Below are 24,437 nucleotides of genomic sequence, written 5' to 3'. Positions count from 1 at the left end.
CCGGGGCCCTCGCGACCGCGGACCGGGAAGACCGCGGACCCCCCACCAGCGTGGCGGCGCTCAGGTCCAACTTTGAGAGGATTCGCAAGGGCCACGGCCAGCCTGGGGCGGCGGACACCGAGAAGCCCTTCTACGTAAACGTCGAATTTCATCACGAGCGCGGCCTGGTGAAGGTCAACGACAAAGAAGTGTCGGACCGGATCAGCTCTCTGGGCAGCCAAGCAATGCAGATGGAGCGTAAGAAGTCTCAGCACGGCACCGGGCCGAGCCTGGGGGACGCGCCCAGGTCCTCTTACCGGGGCCGTACCTCGGAGAGCAGCTGCGGCCTCGACGGCGACTACGAGGACGCAGAGCTGAACCCCCGCTTCCTGAAAGACAACCTGATCAACGCCAACGGCGGCAGCAGACCCCCTTGGCCACCCCTGGAGTACCAGCCCTACCAGAGCATCTACGTTGGAGGTATGATGATGGAAGGGGAGGGCAAGAGCCCGCTTCTGCGTAGCCAGAGCACCTCGGAGCAGGAAAAGCGCCTTACCTGGCCCCGCAGGTCCTATTCCCCTCGGAGCTTTGAGGACAGCGGAGGCGGCTACACCCCAGATTGCAGCTCTAACGAGAACCTCACCTCCAGCGAGGAGGACTTCTCCTCGGGCCAGTCGAGCCGAGTGTCCCCCAGCCCCACCACCTACCGCATGTTTCGAGACAAGAGCCGGTCACCCTCACAGAACTCACAGCAGTCCTTTGACAGCAGCAGCCCCCCGACGCCGCAGTGCCAGAAGCGGCACCGGCAGGGCCAGGTCATCGTGTCGGAGGCCACCATCGTGGGCGTCCGTAAGACGGGGCAGATCTGGCCCAGCGATGGGGACAGCTTATCCGGCAGGCTGCCTCAGGATGGCACCTTCCAGGGAGACGCAGGTGGGTACCTCCACCACCTTGGGTGGGCACACTTGCACTCTGGCCGGAAAAGAAAAGGGCTCGTTGGCAGGGAAGAAATAGATAGATACCTTTTTGGACTGATTTTCACATGCTGTTGTGGACAGGAAGGATTCATGCTGCTCCTGAACAAATGCCATCCCCCCCACTTTCTCCTGAATGCAGATTCCAGGTGTTTGGACTGCAGTTGGGTTGGGAGGGCCAGTGTGTAGGGATGGTAGGTGGCTGTTCATTTGGTTCTAGAGTGGTATGCTTCTTGTGAGAGTATTCTGGGTTGGGACCATGGTGCCCTGGGTGGTGGTCTCCTTGCCCTTTAATCACAGCACTCTAGGCAGTGGGGATGGTATTAAGAGGAGGCCATCTCTGCTGTCTGGATCGGGTGTTTTCAATAGAGATTGATATGTGTCTTGGGAATTCCCTGCCACCCCGACTGTTCCTGACCTGGAAGAGTTTTGAGACACGTCTGGGGAACCCAAGGTGTGCTAGCTGCTCCCAAGCCAGAGTGTCACGCTTGCTAACCATCAGCCCGAATGCAAGTCAGAGCAGGTGAAAATGGGAATTAGGAGGAAGTGAGGTGACAGGCAGTTCTGACTCAGTGGGCCACTGAAAATCGATGGGGGTGAAGATTTTATCCAGGGCTGAAGCACAGCCACACCTGTTCTGATTTGCCTGGCTTTGATGGCAGACATCACCCATCATTACTTACCCATAGGCTCTTGTGTGCATCTTACCCCAGCTCCATTTTCTGATCCTTCAGTGCGCTCTTGCTTCCTTGTCTTCCCAAGGATGAGTGGATATTGGTGCTCATTTTGATCTCCTAATCCGTGGTCTGACTCTTGACCCTAAGATCAAACCTCTAGAATTGTGTATGTAACTTTGGGGGTGATAGGACTGGGTTTTAAGATCCAGGCACAGTTTGTAAGATTTGAGTAAGAAGAGGGTGGGTGGGTGTGGGATTTGGGTGGCTGTGTGTGTGTGTGTGTGTGTGTGTGTGAGAGAGAGAGACAGAGAGTGTAAGGGATTTCTTGGAGTCCTCATCCCTGTTGAGCTGATCTGGTTTTCCGCTCCATTGATTTTTCTTTTTCTGCTGATGGAGTTGTATGTGCTTTGATCCTGAGAATCCTCTTGAAACAAGTAAGGCTATTTTTGGCTCTGTCAAGAGGCCTTTTTGTGATCAGTGCTCTGTCCTGTTTGTTTTAGATACATTCAGTTGCTGATCTTCCATTTGCAGCTGGGGGTGGCTATGGCTGGCTGCTCAGACCTGCAGCCTGACCCAGCTGCGTCTCCTGGGTCTCTTGCTGGGGGTAGAAAGGTTGTAGTATTTAGAAGCCTGCTTTGTAGGCAGAGCGGCTCTTCTGGGGTCTGGAGGATTTCCCTGTTGTCACCGGGCACAAGCCTTGTCTGGCCAGCTGTCGATGGAGCGAGCCAGCTTGAACTGGCCCTCAGTACCAGGATGTGGGAGAACATGCTCAATAAAGAAAATGAGAGGTTTTCATGGAGACCTGCAATCTGAAATGGTATTTTCTTGCTGATGGTGAATTCTCAATTTCCAGAAAGTGGGGACCGGTCAGACCGAATGTGTTTTCAGTAGGTCACCCTTCGGACGCTCTTCCCCTTGTCTTCGACTCTGGCCTCCCTCTCATATAGCTGCTGCCAGGACGAGACCCTAGCTCTGTGTGTAACCCATGGTAGGCCCTCAGTAAATGGCTGAGGGGGTAATTTTACAACTTGGACCCCACTCTTAGGACTTTCTGGATCTTTCTCTAATTGTCTTCAAGGCCCCATGTTCTCTCTCCTGTTAGGTTTTGAAACTGGTGGTTTTAGCTCTGGGAGTCTTCATCTCTGTCCTCAGCACTCCTCTGAGGGTAGTGGCTGGAGGGGAAGGAGGGAGCCTGTGCTGGCAAAGCCATTTGTCTCTTTCTGAACTGTTTACTGATGTTTTTTAGACAGCCGTGGGGCCTGCTTGGGTAGGGCTGCACCCTGCAGAGGGACAAAGAGGAAAATCACTGTGTGGGAGGGAGTGGAAGCACCCTAATTTTTCACAGCAGCAGCAGACATGGAGACCCAGATCTAATAGCCTTAGCATCCCTTTGGATGTGTATGCTCTCATATTTTTGAGTTGAGGGCCCCTGGTGTCGAGGGAAGAAGCTGAAATGACCACTTGCCACTTTCTACCAGGCATGGGGGCAGTGTACCTCATGCAGGGCCCCTCACAGGCTCTTACATCACCTCGTGATGGGTCTGCCCAGCCATAGCTAAGGATGAAACCAGGAAGTGGCAGAGCTGGGATTCCAGGGGTTCCAGGTCCCTCTGGGAATGCAAATGCATTCCTTCCGGAATGTGGCCACCTTAGGGTGTTTTTTGCATCACCCTACACTACACCTGAAAATCATGACTGAATTGGTCCATGGGTGCTTCCCCTACACACACTCAGGGCCCATCGGCCATAAGCCCTGCTGTGTGCAAACCCTTCGCTTTCTACCATGCAGGCTACATAGAAGGAGAGAGTGTAGCCTTGCCATCTGGGAGCTTACAGGTTGATGGGAGACAGGAGCACACATACACACCATTTATGTGGCCAGAGTGAGATCAGGGAAGCTTCGGAGGCAGCAGCACTGGAGAGAGGCCTTGCCTGTCAGCACATGCTCGTGGCAAAGGGTGGGGAAAGCTGGCTGCCCCAAGGAGCAGTGGGAGCACTGCTCGGGGGCACCCATGTCAGCCCTCTGTGACTCTGGACTGTGGTTTGTTTGTTTATTTATTTATTTATTTTTACTGCGATAAAATATATATAACTGAATTTACCATCTTAACCCATTTTAGCCATTTTTTCCATTTTAGCCTTTTTTTTTTCATTTTAGCCATTTTTAAGTGTCTAGTTCAGTGGCATTAAGCACATTCATTCTGCTGTGTAACCATCACTACCATCCATCTCCAGAACTCTTCTCATCTTCCCCAACTGAAATTCTCTCCCTACTGAATGACAGTTCCTCATTTCCTCTCCTTGAGCTCCTGAAAACCACCACTGTGCTTTCTGTTTCTATGATTTGACTACTCTTAATACCTCATATAAACAGAATCATACTGTATCTGTCCGTCTGTGTCTGGCTTATTTCACTTAGCATAGTATCCCCAAGGTTCATCCACATGGTAGAACAGACTGTGTCGTATTTTGTTTTTTTTTTTTTTTTAACGTTTTATTTATTTCTGAGAGAGACCGCATGAACAGGGGAGGGTCAGAGAGAGAGGGAGACACAGAACCTGAAACAGGCTCCAGGCTCTGAGCTAGCTGTCAGCACAGAGCCCGATGCAGGGCTTGAACCCATGAACCGTGAGATCATGACCTGAACTGAAATCGGACACTTAACTGACTGAGCCACCGAGGTGCCCCCCCGTGTTGTATTTTAAAGGCAAAGATCTCTAGTTCATTCCTGGATCTCCCAGAGAGTCTGCTCAGAGCTGTACACATAGCACTTACTGGAATGTCCCTTCCTCCTTTTCACAGCTATGGGGTTAGGTTGGGGAGTTGAGAAGTTGGGAAGCATCTTATCTGCTGTACATCTTTAACTCTGTCCCTGTCCTTGAACTTCCCTTTCCTAGAGCTTTGGTGAGCGCTTTCATAAGAGAGACCAGACGATCCAAGATCCTTTACTGTTTTAGGTCTGAGGAGTTATTATTTTTTAAGATTTTAAAATTATTTTTAAGTAATCTCTACACCTAATGAGAGGCTCAAACTTATAACCTCAAGATCAAGAGTCACATGCTCTGCCAACTGAGTCAGCCAGGTGCCCTGCAGGTCTGAGGAATTCTTGATCTGAACACTCAGCTCTGGGATCCCTTTCCAAGTATTATTCATGAGACCTGACTCCATGTCTTGTGTTTCTTTATGAGCTTTCATGTGAGTTGCTGCCTTATACTTTCACATCTCTGTTAAGCAGTTTAATTTTCTCTTTGGATTGTGGCAGTGTGTTGTCACTAGAATGATCATTGTTTTCCCCTGGGGTGATTGAATGGATCAGCCACCAGTTAGATTGAGTAACTCTGGGCCAGGAAAAGGTCATGCAGGCCTTGCATTGACTTGATCATCATCTCTTTACATCAGAGCCTGTGGTCACCTTTGAACTGAGTACAGGCTTCTCTCTGTGAGCAGAGGCAGAGTGGACGGAACCAGTCAGGTAAAGTCTGAGACCATTGACTCATCAACAGGGTGGAAGCAGAGTCTAGTTCAAATATTAAAAGGGTTTTCTGATTCTGGAAGGATAACTTCTTTGTTTTGGGAATAGAATGAAATACTCTGGAATGTTTCACTAGATAATTCATTAAATAAGGAGCTAGCTGGGAATGCTGTCGATTTGCATGGCTTCAGGGGAATGTGCCTTTTGTGATCCTCCCTTTTGTCTCAGGCTTCAATAGCTACCTCCCCACCCTGGCCAGGAGTCCTGTGGCCCTGTGTATGTGACTGCTGTCTTTACTAGGACAAATGTCCAGGTGAGCCATAAGCTCAGCCCACTTGGGAGAAGACCCGACAACACCTGAGGCCCCATCTGCAGCTCACCCCTGTGGTTTGAGAGGGTTCTCTTTCACAATGAATGGATGGGCATTTTCAAGTGCACCCAGGTTGTCAAACAGTAGGCCTGAGTTTTGACTGTGGCTGCTTTTTAGATCAAGGCTTAAGAGGTAGGGTTGGTGGCTTTATTTATTATGAATTTCATTGGGGTCCCTCTCCCTGACTAGAATACAGTTGTGTAGGATTTTGTTTTGAGGGTGTTTTTTGTTTTTTTGTGTTTTGGGGGTTTTTTGCTTTGAAAGCGATGTAGTAATTTATATTAAAATGTTACTTAAGCAGGGAGCCCTGGGTGGCTCAGTTGGTTAAGTGTCTGACTCTTGATTTTGGCTTAGATCTGATCTCATACTTTGTGGGTTCAAGCCCCTCGTCAGGCTCTGTGCCGACAATGCAGAGCCTGCTTGGGATTCTTTCTGTCCCTCCCCTGCTTTCTGTCTCTCAAAAAAATAAAATTAAGAAAAATGTTACTTGTATGACATGTGATAGGTTTATTTTTTTTCTTGTGGTAAAACATAGGTAACAAAATGCACCATTTTAACCGATTGTTAAGTTTACCATTCAGTGTCATTAAATACCTTCACATTGTGCAACCATCACTGTCATCCATATCCAGAACTTTTTCATCTTGCAAAAGTGAAACTCTGTCCCTATTCAGCACTAACTCATCTTCTCTCCAGCCCAGGCCCTGGCAACCCCCACTCTACTCTCTGTCCCAGTGAATTGGCTCATCCTAGGTCCCTCATATAAGTGGAATCCTGTAATATCTGTCCTTCTGTGTGTGGTTTGTTTCACTCAGGTAGTGTTTTGAAGTCGCCGGGAGCAGTTGTCTCATCCTTAATTCCCATTTCTGGCCCTTAATAGGTATGTTCTCTTTAGGAAAACACCTGTTAGTGATGGTGATATTTCCTTGGCTTTTACACCCATGTTTGTGAAGTGGCCCAGTGTATTAGTTGTTAGGGCTTCTATAACAAAACAGCAGACTGGATGGTTTAAATAACAGGAATTTTTATTTCTAGAGGCTGGTAGTCCAAGATCAAGGTGCTGGCAGAATTGGTTTCCTCGGAGGCCTCGGTCCTTGGCTTGGCTTGCAAATGCCCCCCTATTGCCCTCCCCCCGCCCCACTGCCTCTTCCCGTGGTCATCCCTCTCTGCCTGTGCACCCCTGGTGTCTCTCTCTGTGTGTCCAGAATATCTTCTTCTTATAAGGACACAAGTCCTTTCGAGTTAGGTACTACCCTAACTACCTCATTTTAACTTAATCACCTCTTTAAAGACCCCCATCTCCAAATGCAGTCATGTTTTGAAGTACTGAGGATTAGGGCTTCAACATATGAGTTTGGGAGGGGAACACAGTTCAGCCCACAACATGCCATGAGTCCCTCATTGGGCAACAGAGGAAAGGCTGCCATGGCAGTGAGAGATGGAACCTGTGCTGGCCTCACCAGCTGTGTTTCAGGAAGAATTTGAATAATGCATCGTACGGTGTTACAGGAGACTCGGAGAGCCAACAAAACACAGCCTGGCATCAGGAGAGCTGTGTCCTAAAGTTCCATGGGTTGCCACTTCTTACAATGTGGTTGGACCCCGTTATCCTAAGATCCTTTTGTCCTATTCAATTTTTTTTCTTTAAAATTTTAGGTTGTTAACATAGCTCTTCCCATATCTTTTTTATCCTGATTTCTACCTAGCTTTCTGTTACCAAGGCAACCACCTCTCCCCATTCAGTCACTCAAAAGTGTTTATTAAGCATCTGCTGTGTGCTGGGCATTGTCTCCATGGAAATTCTCTCTTGCCTTTATCCACGGATTTGTGGAAAGGCTAACCTCCAGGGGCTTTGTCTTTAAAAACTAACACACACACAACATTCTTTTTTTAATTAAAAAAAAAAGTAAAATAGGGGCGCCTGGGTGGCTCAGTCGGTTGAAGCGTCCGACTTCGGCTCAGGTCATGATCTCACGGTTCGTGGGTTCAAGCCCCGCGTCAGGCTCTGTGCTGACAGCTCAGAGCCTGGAGCCTGTTTCAGATTCTGTGTCTCCCTCTCTCTCTGACCCTCCCCTGCTCACACTGTCTCTCTGTCTCAGAAATAAATAAAACATTAAAAAAAAAGTAAAATAAAAACTAACACACTAAAACAAAACTTTTGTGATGTCCTGGCGCCTTCCCTAACTATATATCTTTCTTCCACTGTATGTTTGTAGCTATTTCCTGTTACTCTTGTGTCTCTCTGACTTCCTTCTCCAGGGTAGTGAAATCCTTAAGACAAGGTCCTACCTCGGTGTCCTTGGACATGCCTCAGTCTAGGCTCTTAACCATGTTCAGTGAGATAGTGGTGTCCTGAGCCCATGTAGATCTGTCTGTGTCTTGGGTTTTTTGGATGTTTGTGGATCAGAGACAGAAATGAGACCCTTTCTCTGAGGCCTCTGTTTGCTCAGAACCTTCCCTGTTCTTAATCCTGCTTAACCCCATCAGATAAGTGGCATTGGATTTTCAGGGGCCCCAATGGTGCCCCAGAAAGGAAACTTGTTAGCTTTGGAAATTATCTGGAGATTATTTTTCCTTCTTTGGTGAGGCTTGCTCTCCCCCTGCTCAACCTTAGAGAGCTTTCCAAATCCTCAGACTGGGGCCTACTCATTAGCCGTCTTCGATTCCAGTGCTTGCTACTGCGACCTTGCAAAATGCCAGGGATGGCGGCTGGCGCCCAAGGGAGAGATGACTGGGGGGTTCAAAGATGCGTCTGCTGAGGTCGGTGCAGGAAGACTGTGATGCCCCACCTGTGTAGTAACTACACCTTCGGTGGAGGCTGTTTCATGTGCCCTCAAAACATTCTTGTGACGTGGCTGGAGCAAGATTATGAACTTAATTATATGCCATCAACTGACTGTATCTGAGGGGGTGTGAGACACACACACCTGCCCAATGTCAGGCAGTCAGTGGAGGGGCTGGTGCTAGCCTCTCTCCTCAGACTGTGGGATGATGCCAATCACAGGAGAATGGGCACAGAGTGACCCCCGCCCAGTAGGTGGAAGGGATGTTCAGCAAACACGTTTCAAGCAGGAATGATGCTGAGTATCAGGCGACAGGCTTCCCAGCAGGTCATTTTCAGTCTGCTGGTGAGACAGACACATAAAGCCAAGTGCTGTGATAGGAATCGTCTGGTCCCAGCCTTCAGGCAAGTCCGTGAATGTATCAGCTACCTAAGAAATGTCCTTTTTCTCTGTTATTTTGCAAATCTCTCAGGAAGTTTCCTCACTCTCCTTACGTCCTCCTGGGGCATTTTGCTAAGATTCATTCCTGTAGCGAGTCATGTGGTAAAGGGCCCAAGCGGATAAAAATGTTCGAGGACACTGCCCGTCTGTCTGCCTTTTCTACCCAATGGTCAAGGGCTGAGAGTGGGGGTTGGTGGACGCTGACGGTGCTCTGCTGTGAGCAGGTTCCAAGAGGTGCAGGGGGACAATTCCTGACTGGGAAGATGTGACAGAGATGCTGGCTACATGCATGGAGGGTCAGTGCATGGCCCAGGGAGCACTAGGAAGGACCTGTCTCTGGCTGACCAGGAGATGCAAGGGGCCACTAGCAGGAGAGGGAGAGACCTGCTCCTCCAGCCACAGCAAATCCAGGAATAGAGCAGGCCAAGGGGGTCCTCCACTCGAAGTACTTCTGTTGCCTTAAGAGCCTTTGAAGATTGACTTCATTTTAAAGGCTTAACATGCTCCTTTTAAAATACGCTGCTGGAGGGGCTCCTGGGTGGCTCAGTCAGTTAAAGTGTCTGACTCTTGATTTCAGCTTAGGTCATGATCTCATGGTTCGTGGGTTCATGCCCCGTGTGGAGCTCTGTGGTGACCATGCAGAGCCTGCGTGGGATTCTGTGTCTCCTTCTCTGCCCCTCCCCTGCTCACTCTCTTTCTCTCTCAAAATACATAAATACACATTAAAAAAATATGTATGCTGCTTGAGTCATTTAGCATGCCAGTAGAGCAGGAGAGATTTTCTGCATATCATTTATATACATATATCCTTGCAAGTGATGAGATAGATATTCTAAAAGTGATCTAGAGGCAACATGTATCAACCTAATCTTGGGGGGGTTGGGGGGGATGCAGACATTAAAGGTAGATCCAGGGTGTGGTCCTGCACAGGGTGTTAATTCTGTGGGCTGGAGACCATGACCCCTTCCTTGGGAGGTTTTGAGGGAACATGAGTGCACAGGGCGAATGGTCCCTGAGGGTCTGGCCCCCTGTCTAGTCTCATGGAGTCGCTCTCTCAGGCATCTAATGCAGGTTGATTGAATGCCATTTAGCAAGAGATTTTAAAGTAGAAATGCATAATTCAGTAGTTGCAGGCCATTTTACCCGCTTGGCTCAGCAAGGGTGTCCAGTGTGAGCTCCAGGGGGGTCCCAGGGGTCTGCCACAGCCATGGGCCCCCTCTTTTCCTTCTCATAGTATGTCCTTGGGGGTTGAGTGGAATTCTTACATCTTAAATGTACAGCATGTATCTTTTCTGCGTCCTGACCCCAAATGAAGTTAGCTAGTTCCTCTGCTGTGATGCGTCATCATGCTGAGCCCTCTATGCTGGGGCCACATCCACCCCTCTTGCAGTGTTCCTGATTATGTGGCGCTGTGACTTCTGGAGGCCTCAGCAGCTAGAGGCTGGAGGAAGAGAGAGACCTCTTGATTTTTCTCATAGAGCGCCCTCACCTCCAACTTGGTGGAGGAAAGGGTTAGAACCACTTTGTTCTCACTTTCAGTGATTGTGAGGGCTCAAGAGAGGAAATGAAAACCACAGACTTTCTTATTTTAATAGGAAATAAAGGAGGAAGACGGGAAGCTCTGAAAAGTACTAATGCTTTGGCATAGGCAGTCTCTATCTGCAGTTGCCTAAGGCTGCACAGACCGGAGGGTGTTGCTTTGTGTACAGTTAGGGAGGATTCTGGAGAGCTGGCCACAGCCATGGCTGGGTGCCTCTGAGGTGTGCGGGGCAGCCCCTGAAGTGGGTGAGTGGTGAGGCTCCAGCCCCCATTGTGAGCTGTGGGGTGTGGGGAAGAGCCGGGTAATGTTCCCCCAGGGCCTTGGGGGCAGTTCAGGTGGCCCATGGTGACCACTGCCATCTGCTGTTCCCCAGCCACACCTGACCCCCTCCCTGAGGGGCTAGGGTAGCTGGACCTGTAGCACAGCTGGGGCTGGCAGAGCTCTTTCTCTTTTCCTACTTGCTGTCTTTTAAATGTTTATTTATTTTGTAAATGTCTGTTTATTTTTGAGAGAGTGCAGAGGAGGGGCAGAGAGAGAGGGAGACACAGAATCCAAAGCAGATTCCAGGCTCTGAGCTGTCGGCACAGAGCCCGATGCAGGGCTCAAACTCAGGAACCATGAGATCGCGACCTGAGCCCAAGTCACATGCTCAACCAACTGAACCACCCTGCTGCCCCTCGTCCCTATCTTTTTGAGAGCTCCAGAGAGTCTTGCTTAGAGACCTAGAGGCACGTGCGGTCTCCATCCTGCCTGGTGCCTACGATGAGGGGAGGCAGGCGATTCCCTGGTTTCCTTCCCTTCACCTTGTGAATGAGGAGCTACGTTCCTGACTGGTGGTAGTGTTTTCGTAAATGGCTGAGGTAGAATCCACACCACAGAATTCACTCGTTTAAAGCATACAATTCAGTGTTTTTTAGTATATTCACAGAGTTACGCAACCATCGCCAGTGTCTAATTTGAGAAAAATTTTCCATCACCTCAAAAGAAAACTGCTCCATTTAACCACCATGACCCCCTCTCTCCCACAGCCCCTGGCACCCACTACTCTACTTTCTGTCTCTGTAGATTTGCCTTTTTGGGACATTTCACCTGAGTGGAATTGTGTAATATGGCCTTTTGTGTCAGAATAAGGTTTCAGGGTTCCTCCATGTTATAGCATTGCAGCAACACCTCATTCCTTTTGGCAGCTGAGTAATGTTCCTGCCATGTTCTGGTACACGGGTGGTTGCGCCCCGGCTCACTCTGCTGGTTCATGGGGACCTCGGTCAGCCCTGTGTGTGGAGGTTCTGGAGGGACTGGTGGAGCCTCCTTTTCCTTGGGGAAGGGCTTCGGTGTGTTGGGGGGGTGGAGGGACGGGATGCCAGAAGCCAAGTGGTGGCTGGGAGTTTGCGGACTCACCAGGGAAAGGAGCCAGGGAAGTTCAGTTTCATTCCTCATTCAGCCTGAGGCTCCAGTTCATGGGTCTGTCCATGAGGGACCTGCTTGCTCAGAGGCAGCCCTTTCTATCTGTGGACCTCACAGCAGTGGTCTTTCCCTAGGTGCTGCCCCCTCACCCTGTTTTTATTGTGGTGAGATATATAGAACATAAAATGTATCGTTTGAATCTTGAAGTATCCAGTTCGTTGGCATTAAGTGCTTTCACAATGTCATCCAGCCATCACCACCATCCATCTCCAGAACTTTTTCATCTTCCCAGATGGGAACTCTGTCCCCATTAAACAGCAGCTCCTCACTCCCCCTGCCCCCCGGCTGCTGGCACCCACCATTCTCCTTTCTGCTCTAGGGACCTCATAAAAGCAGACTCATAATAGCATTTGTCTTTTTGTGTCTGGCTTGTTTCACTTAGCACGATGTTTCCAGAGCTGCTTCCTCAAGCCTTTTGGTGCCGGGCGTGGGTGGTGGCTGGACAGCAAGCCCCGGAGAGGCTGAGCTGACTGAAGCCTCTGCTCGAGGGAGAAGAGCAGCCAGTGCTTTGGGTAGCATGTGCATTTGCAGAGGTTTGCATTTTCTCATGGCGAGCAGCAGGGACCTGCCATGGTGGAGTTGTCCGAGGTTTTAGGTACAGGGCTCAAGGCCATCCACTTATTTGGACTTCTTCCACAGTTGAATAGACAAGGTGATCTTTGTCTCACAACCCTCTCTGCTGTCATGGAGTGACTGTGATGTGAGACTAGGGATGCACAGGCCAGACCAGGGATGCAGGTGCCCACCTTTCCTGTCCTTTCCAAAGCACGAAGGTCGCCACAGCAGACTCAGAGCCATCATCCAATTAGCTGCAAGTCCCAGTGGCCTGACCAGTGCATTATCTTAGATGGATGCTCACAACAGCGTGTTCATTCTCTAGGTGTGTGCGCAAGCTGGCATGTGCCAAAACAGTATTATTTTTTTTTTGCCCAAGTCTTAGACCAGAAAATGTAACTCACTTGTGAATGTTGACTTCTGAAAGCTTTTCACTTTCTTCTGTAGAAACATGGGTGAAAGTGTCCATGAACGTGTCCATGTTCGTATTTGGAGGCATGGGATTGTTACCTAAAATGTACAATGTACTTCACAGGTCTTTTCTTCCGTCCTTCTTTCCTCTTTCCCTCCCTCCCTTCCTTATTTCCAATTGCTTTCTTAATTTAGAAAACACTGCCAGTTTTTCAAACCCCCTTAAAGGACACAGGACACTGAGCCCTCCTGCTATTTAGCCACTTTCTTTCTTATTTATTTATTTATTTCATTATTTTTAATCTCTGAGAGAGAGAGAGAGCGTGAGCAGGGGAGGGTCAGAGAGAGAGGGAGACACAGAATCCGAAACAGGCTCCAGGCTCTGAGCTGGTTATCAGAACAGAGTCCGATGTGGGGCTCGAACCCACGAACTGTGAGATCATGACCTGAGCCGAAGTTGGACACTTAACCGACTGAGCCACCCAGGCGCCCCTATTCATCCACTTTTGAGAGCACCAGGGTCCAGCTGGACCTGTCTCACTGATCTCTTCTCTTTCCCTCATTTTCAGTGTTGTTGTCTTTATTATGGAAAAAAATTACATGTGATATAAAATGTATCATCTTAACCACTTTACGTGCAGAGTTCAGTAGTGTTAAAGTATTCTGTTTTTTAAGAGGCAAAGGGGAGGGGAAAACACTGTTCTTCAGGAGGGTTAGTCCCTTCCACTGTCCTAGGAAATATGAAGATGGTTCACACTGAGCCCTTAACTAGAGTGTGAGGAGCGTGCAGACCAGGAGAGGAGCAGGGATGAGCTGACACTTGACCATGATGTAGGGCAGGTCTTGGGTCTGTGGAGAGAGTGATACCAGAGAGCATGAGGGCAGTGAGGCCTCACGTTTGCCCCATGTCCTTGGGGAAGAGTGTTGCTAGCCAGAGAGTAGGGTAGGCAAGAGCTCAGAAGCTGGAAAGTAGTCACTGTGCTGAGGAAATAGTAGAACCTGTTTGGTTGGAGAATTGGTATAAAATATGGGCAACAGGGGAGCTGAGGGTGGATCAGAGAGGATTGGTGTCATGTTCTGCAGGACCCAGAAGCCAGGTTGAGGATGTTGTGCTTTCTTGGAGGGTGATGGGGCAGATTGAAGGTTGTTGAGCAGGGGAGAGGATGCTCTTTGGAGCTTAACCTCAGGAAAGGCAATTGCCAGGAGCATGCAAAATGGACTGGTGGGAGATGGGGCCCCTGAAGATGTGTTGGGAGCTGGGGGGAAGATGGGGAAGACAAGAGCAGGCCGACAGTGGGAGGGGTGACAGAAGAAAAGAAAGCCTGAGGGTTGGGAGGGGTGTGCTAGAGGCCTCAGCGCGGGGGTGAGGCGGGCAGCAGGCTGCAGACCTTTAAGAGAAAGGGCCGGGCAAGGAAAGATGAGGAAGACTAGAAGCAGGGTAGGTATGTAGGGAGAAGAGGGCTGGAGCAGGCCTAGGATTTGCATATTTGAGGGTCTCATGAGAGAGAGGAGTCTGAGCCAAGAGGGGAGTTTATGTGCAGAAAGGCAAATGGGTCAGGGGTTTGGGATCAGGGTTTCTACTCTGAGTGTCTACTCATGGATGCTTGGTCCCAGAGTCCAAGTGGGAACTCCAAGGAGGTGATCAAGGTATGTGTGGGGAGGTTAGTGGCCCCAGCAGAGGACTGACCAAGTTACTTTTGAACAGTGTCCAGGAGCAATGTGGCTTAATTGGCATCTAGTCATGAGGGCCTCCTGTGCATGTGGCCTGCTTCAAGGACTTAGACCGGGTTCACCCTGGGGCCCAGCAGGTAGGAGGTGACTAAGGGGTGAGAAGATCAGGAGGGGAGAGAGATAAAGGTGGCTGTGAGGCAAGGAAGCAAGCTTGGAAGGGTTGGGATGGGGGTCCACCTTTAGCAGGTCTGAGAGGGGACAGAGAGGTCTGCCCTGTGGCTGGCACAGAGGGGAATGAAAGGGTAGCCATGTGGGTCCTGTCTCTGTGGCTGGTGGCAGAGCGTGGTCGGAGAGGAATGCAGTGATGAACCCTGTGCTAATGGGTTGTTAGATATGGAGCCTGTGGCTTAGGGGCCCCAGTGAGTCATAGTAATGGTCTGGGATCTGAGACAACCATGTACATGGGTACCTGGTAGGGAGGCCCTTGTGGAACAGCATCTTGTCACAGAGCAGTCAGATGGGCCCACGCTCGCCCCACAAAGCAGCTGGTGAGCCGCTGTTAGAATTTGGCTCTAAGAAATCCGGTGGTGATTATTAGCATAAGTGTGGTTTCCTCTCCTGTGGTATTTCTTCGGTGTCCAGATGGTGTGAGTTGCTGCAGCAGATTCTTCTCTATGAAGAGCAGGCAAAACTCCAGAAGGACTGTTAGAGGTGTGTGTGGTGGGAGGGTGGGGGTCTAGGAAGCCGGGTGAGGCTCCAGAAGTAGACCTGCATGGCTCTAGAAAAGGATGTCCACACCTCTAGATAGAAGCGTCAGAGACTTGGTCCCCAAATTCCTTTGTCATCTCCTGGCTTCCCCAGCCCCTTGAGCCCTGTGGTTGCTTATTTATCCCCCGTTAGTCTGTGGTCTCAGGTTCCAGAAACTCTGGCAAGGAAGTCTGGGGAGGTTAATGGGCTGAGGCCCAGCCTGCTGGCTGTCTGGGGGAGGCACTTTGTTCTGCTCAGGAAATGTCTGCTGTGTTGGGCTGGGCAGCCAGGCCCCCAGAAAGCCAGCAAGGGGCCTATTTCCTAATTCTGCAGGTGCGAAACTGTTAAGGAACAACAGGCAGGGTTGTGGCTGCNTGAGAAAATATCACATGGATGTCTCCTCATTTTTCTTCTTTCTCCCTGGCCCCAAAGCACTAAGCTCCCTCCATTGTGTGAATTAATCAGAGCCATTCCTAAGGAGAGGAGGGTCACTTTTTGTTTATTGAATTCAAAGTTGGGCATGACTAGACATGAGCATAAAACATGACCTTGGACATCAAAGGCCGAGGAGAAACTTGCAGGCATTGCAATGTGTGTTCAGACATCCAGCCTGGCCTGATTCTCAGGCTCTGGGGTACACAGACCAGGCAGGAGTAGTGGGTCAGGATCCTGTACTGTCCTTGGCTGTTCCCTGTCAGCGCTGTTTTGTTTGGAAGGTTCAGAGGGGTTTTGGAAAGGCTGGGCAGGGCTGTGGTTCACTTGGAAAAGGACTGTGGGTTTTCATTTTCCTGAGACCTTTTAGGGGTCAGGGATCAGCAGGATAGCACGTGATGTTTAGGTGTCCAAGTTTTGCCTGGTATTGATGGAAGTGTGCAGGCCTTGGCACACTGTAGTTGTACTCTGCTCAGTGCCACTAAGCCTGAAGGCTGTCTGCAGAGTCGTTACGGGAAATGGGGGTGTTTGGCCTGGCAGAGAATGAAAGAGCTAGGTCTCCACCCTAGCAGCCCACATAGATTGCCTCTGCTGTAGTTAAAACAGTCACACACACATCTCCATAGCTGGTCACTCCCAGAGAATCTGGTTTGTGAGGTTCTTTGTTTCATTTTGAAACCTCACAGTGTCCATGGGTCAGAAGTCAGCGTATGGCTTAGCTGGGCCCTCTGCTCAGGGCCCCAGGGCTACAGTCAAAGTGTTGCCCAGGGCTCAGACTCCTGTCATTCCCATCTGGAGCTCCGTGTTTCCCCCATATTCAGGCTGTTGGCAGAAATCCAGGTCCTGGTGGTTGTAGGACTGAGGTAACCATTTTCTTATTGGCTGTCAGTCATTCCCAGCATCCAGTCGTCACCCCTCTTCATGAACAGTTACCCATGGCTGTTTGATTTCCTCCTCCAAGCCGGCTTGGGTTTCTAGAAAAGCTCTGTGGGTGATTCCATCTGCAGCCAGGGTTGAAAACCATCCACCTCCAGGAATCCATGAGTACTAGCTATATGTTTTAAATGGTTGGCAGGTGGAAGAGGGCATGGATTTCTTTTAGGTCATATTTGGACGGCTGACCTGTTATTAATGATCTGAAGCTTCAGGGAGACAAGTTCCTGCTCAGTGTTAGTGGAGATTTTCTTTTCTTCCGATTTTATTATAAAATCATATCTGTAATTTTATGTAGCTAAGATACTGTTATATTACTTGAGTGTCTTGCCTTTGTCAGTGAGTGTGAGCATTTTCTTGTTTTACTAAATATTTCTGTAAACATTATTATCTTTTGATTTTTTTAATGTTTATTTTTGAGAGAGAGAGAAAGAGTGTGAGACAGAGGGGCAGAGAGAGAAGGAGACACAGAACCTGAAGCAGGCTCCAGGCTCTAAGCCATCAGCACAGAGCCCATTGTGGGGCTCAAACCCACAAACCATGAGATCATGACCTGAACTTAAGTCGATGCTTAACTGGCTTAGCCGCCCAGGCTCCCCTGTAAACATTATTTTTTTCTCCCGTTGTTACCTTGTGATAGAGTTATAGTTACAGTTTAACTGATCTTATATTATTAATTTTGTTGGACATTTAAAGTTTTACTGAATGTAGCTGATAATTGCAATATTTCAGTGACCATCTTTTTAAAATTTTTAAGTAATCTCTATACTTAACATGGGGCTTGAGCCCACAACCCCAAGATCCAGTGCTGCATGTTCCACTGACTGAGCCAGCCAGGCTCTCCAGTGAGCATCTTTTTTTTTTTTTTTTCCTTTTTAAATGTAAGTTTTATTGAGATATAATTCACATACCATATAGTTCATCCATTTAAAGTGTACAGTTTAGGGCCACCTGGGTGGCTTAGTCAGTTAAGCATATGACATCAGTCAGGTCATGATCTCACAGTTTGTGAGTTCGAGACCTTCATCGGGCTCTGTGCTGACAGCTCAGAGTCTGGAGCCTGTTTGGATTCTGTATCTCCCTCTTGTTCTGCCTCTCCCTTGCTCATGCTGTCTCTTTCTAAAAAATAAACATTAAAAAGTAATAATAATAAATAAATAAAGTATACAGCTTAGGGCACCTGACTGGCTCAGTTAGAAGAGCCTGCTACTCTTGATCTTGGAGCCATGAGTTCAAGCCCCACATTGGGGGTAGAGATTGCTTAACTAAATAAACAAACACACACACACATATATATACACTCATATATATACTTATATTTATGTACATACTTTTACATGTATATACGTGTAAATATATATGTATATATATATATTTAAAATAATGTGTACAAGGGTACCTCAGTGGCTCAGTCAATTAAGTGTCTGACAGCAGCTCAGGTCACGATCTCATGGTTCATGAGTTTGAGCCCTGCATTGGGCTCTGTGCTGTCAGCAGCACAGAGGGAATCCTCTTTCCCCTTTCTCTCTGCCCCTTTCTTGCTCCTGCTCTTTCTCCTTCTCTCTCTCAAAAATAATTTTTTAAATTGTGGTAAAATACAATAAAAAATAAAATTGTGATAAAACATATGTAATAAAATTTATCATTTTAAGCATTTTTTAGTGTATGGGTCAGTGGTATTATATACATTCACATTATTGTGCAGCCGCTACCACCACCATCCATCTCCAGAATGCCTTTCATCCTGCAAACCTGAAACTCTTTCCCCATTAAGCACTAACTCCCCAAGCCTTCCTTCCCCACCCACTCACAGGCGCTCTTCTATTCTGTCTCTATGAATTTGACTATTCTTAGGGACTTCCTATAAATGGACTCATACGGTATTACTGGCTTATTTCTCTGAGCATAATGCCCTCAAGGTTCATCCATGGTGTAGCATGTGTCAGAATTTCCTTCTTTTCTAAGGCTGAATAATATCCCATTGTTTGTGTGTACCACATTGTAAGTATACAATTCAGTGGCATTCATTACATTCAGTGAACATCTTCTGATAATGGGTTTCTCTTTGCATTTCTGCCTCCTTCCTTGAGGGTGGGCATCTGTCAGAAGGTTTACCAAGTCAGAGGTATGCTTGGTTTGAAGACCCTTGATGCCTTCTGCCAAATTACCTTCCAGGAATGTCTTGTTCCAGGTTACCCTTGGTTTTATAATGAATCCTTTGCTCTCTTTGGACTTCTTTTTTGCCCTGTTCCTTTTATAGGACTTTACTGAAGTGGTTCCATCAGAAGGTTTAAAAAAAAAAAAAAAAAAGGCTTCCCCTGAGGCAAGGGGAAAGGGGAGGAAGGCCTTGTGGAGACTCGCCTCTCAGAAATCGAAAATTGTGGGGCACCTGGGTGGCTCAGTCAGTTGAGGATCTGACTTTGGCTCAGGCCATGATCTCATAGTTTGTGGGTTTGAGCCCCGTGTTGGGCTCTGTGCTGGGCTCGGTGCTGATAGCTAGGAGCCTGGAGCTTGCTTCTGTGTCTCCCTCTCTCTGCCACTCCCTCACTTGCAGTCTGTCTGTCTCTCTCTTTCTCCAAAAAAAAATCCAAAATTGTGATCTGGGGTTTTTGTCTAGAGATGCAGGATCTGAGGTTAAGGTCTGCTTTTTAGGAGGCATCTTCCCTAAACTGGGTCCCATCATAACTCCTAATTCCTTGATGATCCCCAGAAATAGCAGGTCCCATGGGTCCTGAATCAAGAGAGGCCCTGAGTGGGGGCCACACCCATCTAGTCTCTTATTTGGGAAGCTTCCTGAGGCCACTCGTTACGTGACATTTAGTTCTTTGTCAGTTCTGTGGTTCTTGGTGGGGAAAGAACTCGCTGTCCCCTTGTTTATCATGAAACTTGATAGTTTATTGCTGCCCTGGGCTGCTTGTAACTGAATCGGAAAAGCACATCAGATTTTCTTCCACGCATCCTGGCCGTGGATTAGGCATACTAGATAGCATTGTCCAGTTAATTCTGGCCCATGGAGTTCCTGCCTGGCTTTAATGGAAGCTCTAAGGGAGTTGAACTCCATGGTAGAAAAACGATTTTATAGAAGGGAGAGAAGCTTGCCTGGCCACACTCAGCTGACAGAAGCCATGTCAGGGCAGCAGCAAGGCCATGGTTGGAGGGAGGGCAGCATAGTATAAGGGCTTGGGGAGGAAAGGGGATGGATAGTTCTCTGACGCTGGTGAGTTGTCTCATCACACTGTGGTGGGCATCCACCTCATTGTTTTAGTCCTGTTGAGAGCCAACAGTTCATGAGTTGTAGCCGTCCTGGCTTGTACATGGATTGTGGAGCTGGGGCTCACACTTACTCCTTCTGCTCTGTGCTGCCTATATTGGCTGTTTCATTGGCTCTGATACTTGGTAGCTCATTTAAACTCCATGGGCCTCTGAATTCCCACCTGCAAGTGAGCAAGCCACACAGTAGCATCTTTAAGATCCCTTTTTAGTTCTGTGATTTCAAATAAAATTAAGTCATGCTGCTCTGAGCTCCCAGCACATTACTTGGAAAACCTTTTTGGCAGGGGTCTCAAAGCAGTCTTGTTGTAAGACCCCAATGAGTCTGGCCGCCTGCAGTGACTGGGGTCCAGAGAGCCTGTGGTGAGCCAAGGGGTGGATTTGGCTCTGCATGCAATTTTAAATGGGAACCATGATGCTTTTCTGCTGGTTCATTTTTTATTTTCCTTCTCTGCCCATTGGCTAGTCCTTGGGCCGGGAGCAGGTGCTCAGAGGCCATGCGGGTATCACTTGGGCAACGTGCTGAAATGCAGAGCATGGACAGCAGGAGGCCCAGATCGAAGTGGGAGGACATGAGGGCAGTGTGGAGGGTGTCTGTCTGCCTCGGCGGAGGTGACGGTATTCAGGCAGGTGGTTGGCAGGGGGAGGCCTGGTAGTGCCAGCTGGTGTCTTGCCAGCCGGAGCACAGCCCTGCATAGTCAGGAACACTTGTGCTAAGGCTAGCACTGAGATGAGCAAGGCTTGCCTGCATGCCTGTTGCCTGCATACATCTCCACACCGCGATGATAGGGACATTTGGTACCATGGGGCCATTGTTTTCCCTCATTACAGATGACTGGTCCTTGTTGCTTGGCATAGACCCCACCTGGGGTCAGAGTCCCAGGCTTGTTGCCTGCCGGGAAGCTCTCTGTCTGGTCCCTGTTACACTTTCTTGAGCATTCTCATTGCCAGTGGAGCAGGGACTATCTTGTGTTGGAGCTGGCCAGTGCTGGGGATGGGTTGGTCCGTCTGGAGGGCTTGAGGGCAGGAAGGAGACTGTTGACTGTCTGCACTCCAGTGGGGCATGGATGCCTCAGCGGAAGTCTGCACTTTCCTAAAGAACTTTCTGTTTGGCAGGCTCAGCTCCCTGTGCACTTTGACTCCCAGTGCAGTGAGTATACCCCCAGAGTGTGCCGGTGTTCCCTCTTTAGTGGTCTTACAGGAGAGAGAGGAACCCTCTCTTTACTGGAACTTTGCATTTGGGTTTGGCTTTGCTCCCTGTAATGGGATCCTTCCAGAATCTGAGCCCCATTCACTCCACTTCTCAGGGAGCTAGGTGGTGCCTGCCACGTTGATGCTCAGACAGCAGGAACTTAGAAGGGTAAGAAGCTTCCAAGGCAGAGCCTGGATTTGAACCAGGGGTGGTTATTTGAGCCTCTGCTCTCTGCTTGGTAGTATTGGGGTTGGCAGACCTCTTCTTAAAGGGCCAGACAGTAACTAATTTAGGCTTTGTGGCCAAGGAGAAATTGAGGCTATTAAGTAGGCACTTATATAACCATTTAAAGTGTCATCATGTAAAAATAAAAAACAGGGGCTCCTGGGTGGCTCAGCTGGTTGAGTGCCTGACTTTGGCTCAGGTCATGAACTTGTGGTTCCTGGGTTTGAGCCCCACATCAGCCTCACTGCTGTTGGTGCAGAGCCCGCTTTGGATCTTCAGCTGCCCTTCCCCCTCACATTCTCTCTCTCTCTCTCTCTCTCAAAAATAAACATAAAAAAAATAACAGGGGCACTGGGTGGCTCTGTTGGTTAAGTGTCCAACTTTAGCTTGGGTCATCATCTTGCAGTGCATGAGTTAGAGCCCCACATAGGGCTCTGTGCTGACAGCCTGCTTCAGATTTTGTGTCTCCCTCTCTCTCTGCCCCTCCCCCACTCACACTTTGTCTTTCTCTGTCTCAGAAATGTTAAAAGGACGCCTGAGTGGCTCAGTCGGTTGAGCGTCTGACTTCAGCTCAGGTCATGATCTCCTGGTTTTTGAGTTCGAGCCCTGCGTCAGGCCCTGTGCTGACAGCTCAGAGCCTGGAACCTGCTTTGGATTCTGTGTCTCCCCCTCTCTCTGCCCCTCCCCATCTCATGCTCTGTCTCTCAATAATAAATAAACGTTAAATTAAAAAAAAATTTTTTAATGAATAAATAACAGTATAAAAAACATTCTTAGATCCCAGATCACACAAAAACAGACAGTGCTAGCCTGTATTTGGCCTGTGGGCTGGAGTTTGCTGACCTCTGTCCTATAGTGAGCTGCCTTTTAATTCCTAGTGATTATGAAATAAGCTAATAGAGCCCTATGTGGGTGTCTCACATCTGTTCAGGAGCCCTCGTGAGAGTTCCTCACAGAACCTGTGAAGCAGGTAAGGTCAGTCTTTCTATACCCACAAGGGCTTTTTCCTTTAAGAAGTCACCGGAGGGGGTAGAGGTGGGATGGGAGATGGTTGCCTGGTTAACAATTTCCAGCTGCTTCTCAGTGTTGAGTGTTCATCCCCTGAAACAAGGCCGACCATGAGTTAATAATCATTGAAGCTGGGTGATGGGACATGACTTCCATGGTACTCTGCTCTCAGTTTTTGTATGTGTTTAAAAATTTCCATAACAGAAAGTTCAGAAAATAGTCATGTATTGGTCAAAGCTGTAAACAAACCCCTCTACCTTGAGAGAACAGGGTGTTAGAATCCTGAATCCTGAGCGGCTCTACCAGAGTGCCATAGACTGGTTTGTAAACAACAGAAATCTGTTTTTCATAGTTCTGGAGCCTGGACATCTAAGATCACAGCACCCTCAGATTTGGTGTCTTGTGAGGGTCTGCTTCCTGGTTCATAGATGGCTGTCTTCTCATTGTGTTCTCATATGGTGTAAGGGATGAGGGAGCTTTGTAGGGTCTCTTTTATAAAGAGTGTTCATTGGAACATTCAGCCCTCAGGACCAAATCACTGTTTTTTAGTCTGTTCATTGAGTTGAGTGATGCAGCCAACCACCACTATCTGATCCCAGAGCATTTTCATCACCCCCAAAAGAAACCTCACACCCAGTGGTCTCTCCTCATTCTTCACCCCTTAGTGCTGGATGTCTTAATCTGCTTGCTGTCTCTGTGGATTTGCCTTTTCTGGACATTTCATGCAAATGAGGTTAGACAGCACATGGCTCTTGGAGGACACTGTCTTTTTTTTATGGTTTCCAAAGGCTTATCTTCCAGGCTGCATCACATCCTGGGGGATGGGTATGGGGAGGTGAGGAACACACCCCTTGGTGTATTCCTAGCTCCTCCCCAAGCCTGGCCTTTCTGTCTGGGTTCAGGGCTGCTTCCCTCAGGGTACCAGGGAGCAAACCCCTGTTTGGGTTTCTTGCTCCCCTTTTCTGTAACTTACCTGTCTTGGGTTCCACCTGTCTTGCCCTCAGCCTCCCCCAAGGGTTCGGATCCCAGAGGTGGCATGTGGTTGGGAGGTTGGGACCTCCAACCTCTGAGAAAGGCCTGCAGTTTTCCTGTGTGCCTCTCTTCTTCCCTGTGAGGCCAGCTGCTGAGTTCCCCAGTTATTTTTGCTGCCAGATTGGACAGGCCCCAAGGAAGGGGGCTGGAGGCAGGAGAAAAGCTGCCGTGGCATATGGCCACGATGGTCACCCGCAGCCTGGAATCCAAGCTGTGGATTGAGGACTGACTTCAGTCAAAGGGAGAATCTGCAGGGTGGGCTGTCCTCACAGTTGGATTCCTTCGCCACCCATAGTCCTTGGGCATGTAACTTCTGACACATGTCCCTAGGAACCTCTATTATACTAGAAGTCTACAGGGACACCAACCCTTTGCCCAGGACCCTAGGACCTTAGCAAGGAGCACACTTCTGGAAGCTTGGCAGAGTTGTTACTGCATAGGTCCACAAAACCCACAGGGCTGCTAGGGCCTGAAGCAGGCACCCTCGGGCTCTGTGGGCTGTTGGCAGGAGGATGGTTCTTGTCTGGATCTGGAACCGGACAGCACTGTAGACTTGCATCCACGGAATATGCTCATCTGTGTGCTTTGCCCTGCATCTCCCGACATACTTGATAACCTCCACAGTCCACCCAGTCTGAATCTGACCGACAGGGTGTTTATAACTCTGTGTTTTAGTGTGGTTCCTCATTTAAAGAGGAAAATAGATGCACCTGCTTTCCGGCCAAGAGACATGGCAGGGGGCAAACTATACACCCTGTTCCAAGTATTAATCCGGACTGGGGAATGAATTATTTGGTTGTGTATCAGGGTCTTGTGTGCAGAAGACTTGGCAGACTTGACAGTGCGAGGACTTTTTATTTACATTGCTGGAAGGGTGGGGCATTTCATTCCTTCGGACACCCTCTTGGTGAGGTGTACCATTAGCTGATGTGCCACTAGAAGGGAAGGAAACACTTCCAGTCATGGAGATGATTGTAAGATACCAGTTTGAAACTTTTGGAGAATGCAGGTCTGAGACTTGATGAAGGATAGATAACATTTCTTCATCTGTAAAATAGGAATCAGAGTAGCTGTCTGCTCAGGGACTTGCCCTGAAGATTCAGTGAGATGATGCGTGCAAGAAAAGCACTTAGCCCAGCTCCTGGCATGCCTTGAGTGCTTAATAACACTGGTTATTCTCATTTTATTGTTGTTATCATTGTTACTGTTATGACAGATAGCAGGAGAGGATATTGGCTGCTTCATCAGCTTGCTGGAGGTT

At 48.7% G+C, this 24,437-nt stretch overlaps 1 protein-coding gene across 2 annotated transcripts in view; it reads left to right on the top strand.

Moving 5' to 3' along the window:
• Nucleotides 1-24,437, top strand: part of BCR (BCR activator of RhoGEF and GTPase) — a 120,760-nt gene that overhangs the window by 471 nt on the left and 95,852 nt on the right. The window contains exon 2 of one of the 2 annotated variants that reach the window (XM_077749236.1): nucleotides 1-912. This exon is cut by the window's left edge and continues 62 nt beyond it. In XM_077749236.1, the coding sequence (XP_077605362.1) occupies nucleotides 1-912 (912 nt within the window). The remainder of the gene's footprint in view (nucleotides 913-24,437) is intronic. The other variant, XM_077749219.1, reaches the window with a different exon arrangement.

This window comes from Crocuta crocuta, unplaced genomic scaffold (assembly GCF_008692635.1).
Source record: "Crocuta crocuta isolate KB4526 unplaced genomic scaffold, BGI_CrCroc_1.0 scaffold1177, whole genome shotgun sequence".
In the NCBI taxonomy this organism is placed as follows: domain Eukaryota; kingdom Metazoa; phylum Chordata; class Mammalia; order Carnivora; family Hyaenidae; genus Crocuta; species Crocuta crocuta.
This window is presented reverse-complemented; position numbering and strand designations above follow the sequence as displayed.